The sequence below is a fragment of the Hermetia illucens genome, chromosome 5 (genome assembly GCF_905115235.1).
Source record: "Hermetia illucens chromosome 5, iHerIll2.2.curated.20191125, whole genome shotgun sequence".
NCBI classification, from domain to species: domain Eukaryota; kingdom Metazoa; phylum Arthropoda; class Insecta; order Diptera; family Stratiomyidae; genus Hermetia; species Hermetia illucens.
Window position 1 is genome coordinate 87,808,788 of NC_051853.1, and position 9,021 is coordinate 87,817,808.

Sequence of the window (9,021 nt, forward strand, 5' to 3'; positions counted from 1 at the left end):
TCGTGGAACATTATGCACAATTATGTACTTAATCTTCCGGTTCCGGAGGAGGCCACGGTGGTTGATTACGCGGACGGCATAACTCTGGTTGTGATCACAAAGCATCTCGAGGATTCTGAATTGCACTGAAGTGAAGCAATCAGTGTTGTTAAAGGTTGGTTCGAGAGTGCTGGACTGGCACTCGGAGGAAGAAAAGACCTAAGCGGTTCTCATCACCAAGCGCCGCAAGAGAAATTATGACTATATTAGAATTGGGAATCGGGTAATCACTTCCATGTCAATCGTCAAATATTTGGAAGTGATGAGTACCATCACCAGAAAATTTAACTTACCAGGATGGGAAACGATCAACTCTATGATCTTAGCAATGCAGCATAAACTGCAAAATGCAAGAAAAATGAGGAAGGGGGATAAAAGGGATGAGACCTAGCAAAAGTAGGCTACCCCCCGCCGGGGGAGGGACAAACAAGTCGGATACTTGGCCCTTGAAGGAAGGCAGGGGGACATCATCCGCATGCTCTGCGAAGGAAACGCAGCATTGATTTTATACATTGGGCAGTAAAAGGAGTAAACGCAGGGTATTAGCGTGGTGGTCGAACTGGACCAAATGAGTTTGAAGGCGTCCAGGGACAGTTGCCACATTGTGCTTTACTTTTTTCTGAATAGATTGAAATTCAATTATATCAGGAAACTGTAGTACATGATCTTTACTTTGATAGTGAAAACCAATGATGGACGGCGCGCTTCTCCATGGAACTGCGCGCGAAGGATAGTGTATAAAATGGCGGAACCTCTATACGACAATTTTCACTTGCAAATGGGCTACAGGATAAATCCTACTTGTTAGAAACTTCTCCTACATATCTTACAAACATCGATCGAATCTACGCAAACCGTACATCACAAACTATAGCAGGTGCTAAATATTTTGTGTGTTATATTTCAAGAAGCTTATGTCGGAAAGCATGAAGATACTATCTGCTGACAGCAAGCTGCAGGACTGCCATTATATTTTCCTAGTACAAAAGCCATGGGTTCGATTTAATAAAATCTGTATTGTTGGATCAGTTAATGAAGCTGGGATCCCTATCGATGAAAGGCCCATAAGACAGCAACTATACTGAAACCGCTCTAGGACCCAGTTATGGTCATCTTACAATACCAGATTAATGGCAGGGAGAAAAACGTCATATTTAACTCTTCTTATTTACCCTGTCATTCTTTGTATCCTCTATCGACGCAAGAGCTAAGGAATCTGGCTGTGTATGCAGAATCAAGTATACGAACGGTCAACATATTTTTGGTGCAGAAGCAAATGCATTGCTAGAGGTGAGAAACTATTTCATTTCTCTAATTCAGCCGATCTTATGACTTCCAAATGTCGTGGGGCTGAAGTAATCGACCTAACAATGTCACTGTCACATCACTGATACTTAGAATGTAGTCTGACTATTGCAGGCGAACATTTTTTAATACAACGGCGGAATCCTATGAAAATGGATTGAACAAAGTTCGATGAATATCCCCGGCAATAAAATGAAAAAAGTGCAGCTTCCTAAGTGACCCGGGAACCCTTTAGTGCTAACAGGTGGTTTGGGAATTCTTAATCACACATTTCTAGAGGTCTAAGAAAAGGCTTGTCCTTTCCTTGATGGCAGCGAGAACTGCAAATATTCAGGAAATTAACCAGACGACTTCTAAATCGTGGTTGTAAAAGCAATAACAATGAAGACTGAATGAACTTTCGCAACTCAAATCGTGAATATAAGAGGCTCGCTAAGCGGTCGAAACCGGACTCAGAGCATATTGTAAGGAAGTGGAAGGCGAAAGAGAGATTTCAAGGCTGTGCAGAGACCCTAAAAAGACGAGTTGGTCAAGTTGGACTCTTTTAGATAATCACATATTACTTTCGTGAGCTTCAGAGCAGAAACGGTAGAGATTCTATATGGAGTACGCGTCCCGTGAGAACAAGTGACAGAAGGGGAAGGGGAGAATGAGTCCGTCTTGTAAGGATAATTGGAATACTGCGAGAGTGGTTGTCGCCAATGAAAAAATCAGAGTTGAGTGTTTTAACATTTTAAAGCATCTGGCATAGAGCACTTAGAACGACTGCTAAAAAATATTTCCCTAGCATGTCTTGCTTTGGGGCACGTGCTTAAATGTTTGCAAAACGTTAAAGTCGTCTTTATGCCGTACAGATCACCTTGACATCATTTTAGCTGGAATATTTTATTAGACTGGTTCGTCATATTCGTATAAAAGTCCTAAGGTCGCACTTACTAAACGAAAACCAACATGCCTAGCAACATCGAAAATCCTGTGACTTTACTCTTGATTCTTTGGTTTCAACGACAGAAGATGCAATTCTGAAAGATAAGGACGTATTTGGGGTGTTTGTGGACATTGAAAGTTTGATTGCGCACCCTTCCAAAAATTTTGCGATGCCACCAGAAGGCACGATATCGATTATACTTTAAGTGGGTCTACGTTAAGCTAAAGCAAATATTGATATATGCTGAAGAGGATAATCATTGCTACCAAATAACGGAGGCAACTAAAAAGGTATGTTATCACTGTTTTTGTGAAGTATCTAGCTCGAAGTACTACTATCTGAACTGCAAAGTTAGCCAATACCACCCTAAGTTTTTGTTGATGACATGTCTAAAGATGAAACGAGCTCTCAGAGGTTATGGGCTGTGTGGGCGGACTTTGGCCTGGACATAGGGACTTAGTTATCAGATTGTATTGTGCATAAATGGTGCTACTATCAGGTCAAAGATCGCTGATTAATCCGTAGTATGGTGGGTTAAGATCAAACAAAAGAGTTTTCGCTGTAAACTAGCCATACTGCAAAGAACTGTGTGTCTCGGTATTACCGGTACCATGGCCACGACATCCGGTTCAGCTCTCATGACTAATTCGATTATATCTACGGAAGTTATGGGAGAACTTAATCCAGTTTTCGCAATGTCTTCTGATTCTCAGATCCCCGTACAACTGTTTGATGGAAGATATGAAGTTATGCTGAAACGAAGAACTGGGACTAACCAGAAGAATGCACGTCAGAATATACCGACGTCTTCTACACCGAAGGCTCAAAAATAGAGCGGGATTCTGAAATAGGAGTCTACTTCTGGAATGAAAACGAGAATTTGCCTTTCCCTTGGGACTGTATGCAATGGTCTTTCAGGCTGAAGTCTATGCGATCCTAAAAGCAGCAACCTGGATGATTAACGAGTGGTTGAGGGGCAGGTGCATCGCAATCTATAGGGATAGTCAAACTGCATTGAGGGCGTTGTACCGTCTTCTGATTACTTCAAAAATCGTTCAGGAATATAAAAACCTCTGTTTCTAGATTCCATATGGTGGAACTGCTGTGGGTACGCGGTCATTGTGGTGTAGAAGGAAGTTGAATCTCAGATGCTTAACAAAAGAGGGTTCGAATCCGCAGTAGTTATTCAATATGCCAAAAGTAAATGCATAGGGGTAATAGCTGGATGTGACGTCGACTCTCACCACACATGCTGGGGAAGCTCCAAAATCAATGCAAGAGAATCAAGGCTACTAGAGTCTCCAGAAAAACCGATCCCCAGGCTCGTGTCAGGGAGTGGGGAGTATCAAACGGTACCAGATTTCCGGACACCAGGCGCAATGATTTCGTACTGAGCCTGGATCCACCTCTGGCCAGAACGACAAGGGTGCTTCTCAATCGTGGTCTGAAGTCGGTATGAAGGAGCACAGAAAGCTCTAAAGAAGAGCATAAGAGCATGAAGACGCTTTTGTGAAGAGACTAACTCTCTTGAGGTATCCTCAAAGCTGAAGCTGATCCTTGTTAAAGAAGGTAACCTGAAGGTTATTTATGTTAACAAAGCTGGAAGTACACTGTAAGCGATGAAGCAACAGTAAACCATTTGCTTAATGTGCACCTCAAAGGCCGCATCCGAAATTTCATCTCGGGGCTAACAGGTGCATACAGCCCTAAACCGAGAGATTGGAATCTGGCATGCAAATTAGTATAACTGGAGCGAGTAAAATGGGCATTCAACTCGTTCAATAGAAACAAGTCTGCTGATCCGGATGACGGAATATATACCGATAAACACCGATGACGGAATATATACCGAGCATGTCTAGCACATGTTTATATTGCAGCGTCCCCATTTCTTAGGGGCTCCCTACAGAGAGGGGTTCTTTCTCCTTTGTTGCTCCTGGTAATGGATACCTTGCTATGGCTCTTGAGGGACAAAAAGTCTTCGCGCAAGCAGCGGATGATCTAGTCGTAATAATTACCGGCAAGTTTGCGGACATCGTATGGGGCCGCTCGAATGCAACTCTGCATGAAATTCGAAATTGGTGCCTCCGCAATGGACGCACTGTGGACGCTAGTAAGACTGAACTAGTTATGCTCACTAGGAACGTCAGTTGGGATAGTTTTACGCTACCCATATTAGAAGGGGTAGAAATCCAACCGTTGCAAGCAGTCAAGTATACAGGAGTACATTTCCACTCCAAGCTACCGTGGAAGCGCATATTCAGGAACAATATCAGAAATCCTGCAGATTGCTCTGGTGCTGTAGGACTGACTGCGATAGGTAAGACCAGGCGACTTTCACCGCAACATATTTATTGGATTATTACTGGAGCAAGCTATCCTAAATCTACCCCGCATTCATTTTCAGGTTAAATAGAAAGCAGCCAAATACGTATATAGACTCGGTACCATTGCAGCGTGGAAAGGTGGCCAATAATTTTGCCATGCGTCCATCTGGAAATTCCAGGATAAACATCCGGTAGCTCTGATGACGGCCGTTCCTGTGGTTATCAGATTCATTATTGAAAGACATACACTGTGGCAATCCCCAAAAGAGAAGAATGATCGATAAATGCCGTGAGTCTTTTCAGATTACAGACTTAATAATCTCCACCGACGGGTCAGTCCAGGAAGATGGATTGGTCTCAGAGGTTTTCTAATCCGTAATCCGTAATCCGATTATGGAGCTTATCTGACCCCTCGAAAAAATGACTACCATATTCGGGCGAAGATATATGCCATTTCATTGGCAGAACAAGAATGTCTGCGACAGTCGGGCAGCATTATCAGCACGACATATCAAGTCGGTTGATGTGGAGTTATCATCAGGTGCTGCTGAAACTTGGCCGACTGAACGAAACATTCCTGATGTGGGTACCGGGCCACCCACTGTCAAATGTACTCTGAAGGGTGAAATTGCAAGGAGTCATGCGGCCGAGTGGAGAAATTTTAACTTTCGCTGGTAAGCGAAAAACCTTATGAAAGAACCTGGGGCCGCTACAGCGGCATTTTTGTTGTTCCTCAAGAAGTGGAACATGAAAACCCTAGTAGAGCTTTTAATGGAGCACTGCTCCTTATAAGCTACTATATGGAAAAGATCGGGGTGGTAGTTTCGACTATGTGAAACCAATGTGATGAGGAGGAGGAGACGGCCGTGCACTTCAAATGCAGCTTCCTCTGCTCTCAGACGAAGACACCTTGGTAGAGTTTTCTTGAATGAAGAATCCGCACACTTTGTTTGTCTGTAGAATGTTCTCAGTCTGCGAACGGCGTGGGCGAAAGCATATTGAATAGATGATTTATGGGGATAGTACAATGCGCCTTATAAAGGCCTGAGTGTTCGGAGCTGCGGTTTCCTCTAGTAAACTAAACTCAACTCTAACAACACTTTCCCTGGTGTGACTATTTTATTTTTGTTTTACTGAAGATGGTACAAAGTACGTTGCCTCAAACCCAGTTCGTTTATTTGGGCTTAGGATCAACATGCTTTCTAAATAACATGAGGAGTTCAGAGAATATGAACTTCGAGGAAACTAACAAAAAACATGGAGTAACCGTTAGGCTACTTTGAACGATATTTAATACAAAAGTTATTGTTTCACACTTTCAAAACTACGGAATCGTTTACATCTGTATTCCACCTAATATGATTATTCATAAAATTCGCTAGGCTAGGAAGTTAGACTTTGTTGCACCAACAGCATTAATTATCAACACCATTGATAAATATTAAAATTTGCTTGTACGACCCATACCTCATGACCCACGTCTCAATTCAAATATGATGCATGCATTTCAGATAGCTTTGCACGAAAAAACCAATCCAACTTCTTCCTCTCAACACCATCAATCAGAACACCCTCCTTTAACTTTCTTCCAATAAATTCACCGTTCGTATCGATTTCTCTTAAAATTAATTCACCACTTGATAGGATTATCGTTCCGCACGCGATACTTAACGACATACATAACGAGTGTACGTCATATATTTCACTTGGAAAAGAATATAAATAACCCACAAAAAACTTGATGCCTGGCATTAAGTGATTTCAAACTGGTTTGATTAATGGCTTAAGTACAGTACGTACCTCTCCATACAGTACTGACCGCGGTGTACATACGTGCACTACCTTACATTGCTGCGAGATGTGCACAAGGGCCAAACTTCCGGTCAAGACGTATAATCTCGCATATGTCCGGACAATAACCCATCCTGCACTATAGTCGCTAAGGACGGCATTCAGGACGACAATCGGTGCGACCATCGGATGTCCGGACCAAAATCTTTTGAATTTCAGTCTAGAATTTATGAGTCCTTCTTAAAGAAGGTCCTTTGTATGGCGTTTTTTCTATTCTTTCCAAAATTCGCAGTCGCATTTGTTCTCGCTCCTTTCAAACCGCTTTTGATAAGAGTTATGATACTGTCGTTATCGATCTGAAAACCGGCATCCTTCATGCTCCTTAACTTCAAGGTGGTACGGTCGTCTTGCGCGCAGTTTGAGCAAATTGCAAGATTCTTAAAAGTCTATCAAAGTCCTATTCAATCCGAATTTTCTATTTTCACGCAATTCAGCTACAGATTTCCAATCGAGCATATAAATTCCTTTATTCGTTGACAAAGGGACAAATAAAGGACTCATTATCACTTTGACATTAAGCGTGTGCGGTCATTGTTTGAAGTCATTCAAGAGTTTTGTTTGGGCTTAACACTGATTACGGGCAACCTTTGAATTCGGAGCAAAGGTGCGAGCCAGGCGTGCGCTAAATCGATTTTAAATGGTCATATTTCACCTAGGAATTGTTTCTGCAGAAAACAATGCTCGCAAATCAGCAGGGTATGAGCCCAGTCGTAGGATCGCATTCCGTCGGCTTTCTAGTGATCTCCTCTAGTTGTAATTTGGAAAGTTTTACACAAGCCAGTAAAGTCACCACAAGCCACCAGCAGTTCCTGAAACTACTTCCGAAAGAATTAGTATAACCTTCATATGTACATTTCCTGTGTATTCCACGATTAGTCGCGCATATTTAAGTACATCCTCATAGAATAAAGGCAACCTTCCAGGTTTTACCACGAAAATAATTTATCATCTTACACGGGAATATGAGTATTGGCCAATATTGATCGTGTTTCACATTAAATTAATTTAGAAATTCGCTACCAGTCCAACCTGCTTTAAACAACTGCGCATTGGTCCAAATGGAAATTCCCCGTAATGATTGATGGATCATATGTATATTCTATCAAAATAGCTTTTCTGAACAATGTTTTTATCTACAGTTCATGGATTAACCATTTTCTTGATAACTTCCTCTTCAATCTTCAGATGTGCATATTTGTCGTCGAGTTGCTCTTCCTCTGTATCGTAGACTTCCTCTGGTGGTAGAGAAGCCTCAACCTCATTCGGTTGGAATAGCTTCCGAGCATCCTTGCGGAAACGAGCGATTTTCTCTTGTATCTCCTCATGCGCCCGGATGAAACTCGCAACCGAAATGATGGCCTTACTCCTCAATTCGCGTTCTTTGATTTGACTAATCTCACTCACCAGACGGATGAACAGGAAGTCAGCGTAGCGCTTCTTCACCTCCAACCTCGTCAAGTCATCGAACCACTCCATCGGACCAGTATTTACTGCAAATAGCAAAAATGTCACCAAGAGTTTAATTAACAGAACTGTCGCCATTGTGGCCAGGAATAGGAACTCGTAGCGTTTGTAGAGCTCCGAGAGGGAGTTGCACCAGTACAGGAAGTCATGGTCGTAATAGTACAATTGCAAATGAAAATAGCCCGTTAAGGAGGCGACAATTGTAGATACTATAATAACTAGGTGGTAGTGATTCAAAAAGAAGTTATGAAGAGATGTTTTCAAACGGTATATACGGAATGGTAGCATTTTAAAAAACAAAGACTTTATGGGGTTTTGATATTTTATAGCTACTTAATAATTGCACTAGGAATTTTGACATGAGGAATTTAGAAGTTGCCAAAATTGATGACGACGGTCAAATTATTTTGAGTGCCGCCTGCTTAAATTATTTCATGCGAACTTACATAATTTATGGCCCTTCTAAATCCAGGACGGTACGAAATCAATTTTGTTTCCATGAAGTTGAAAACACTAGGTTAGTATTGTAAGTCCGTGTATATCCCTTGGACACTTGAAAAAAGAAAACCTGCTATGTGCCTCAAGAAGGGTTATTTAGAATAGATGTATTCTATGGCTTAGAAAATTTGAAAACAATCTGCAAGATATTTCGGATACGACCAAGACGACTAAACTATGCCAAAATCTCATAAAACAGTGAAAAGTAGCTAAGCAAGTCAAGCAGTGAATTGCATGGTGGAATGATCTGAAATTTAACTCTAGGCGAGCCAACTTATCGCTCGGCGGAGGGTTGATATGTTGAGCCAAACTGCTCGTCTGCAAGGACCTTTAGTGCATGGTGATGACTACACTTTGTGCGAAATTATCCTACTATTAAGAAGACGCTGCGGATATAGACTGGGGAGTTTAAAAATACTTCCCCCAATCCAGGGCGTTATGAGAACTGCGACTAATAGATATTTTGTAGTCGGGGGTATTATTACTATTCTGTTAAGGGAAAGTTGCACCGCGTCCTTGAAGAACTATTGCGCCCCTTTTACTGGTTATAGTGTACCTATTGATCATAGTATCTCAAGCAGGCCTGTAACCGTTTAGGAACTTTAGTAT

General features: G+C 41.8%; 1 protein-coding gene across 1 annotated transcript; it reads right to left on the reverse strand.

Annotated features, from left to right (window-relative positions):
• Positions 1-7,522: 7,522 nt before the first annotated feature.
• On the reverse strand, positions 7,523-8,323 carry LOC119657586. The gene has a single exon (XM_038064566.1). The coding sequence runs from the start codon at positions 8,200-8,202 to the stop codon at positions 7,591-7,593; it is 612 nt and encodes a 203-aa protein (XP_037920494.1). The 5' UTR covers positions 8,203-8,323; the 3' UTR covers positions 7,523-7,590.
• Positions 8,324-9,021: the final 698 nt, after the last annotated feature.

Coding starts and splice junctions, on each gene's coding strand:
- LOC119657586 (XM_038064566.1), bottom strand. CDS start 8,202: ATGCTACCATTCCGTATATACCGTTTGAAAACATCTCTTCATAACTTC.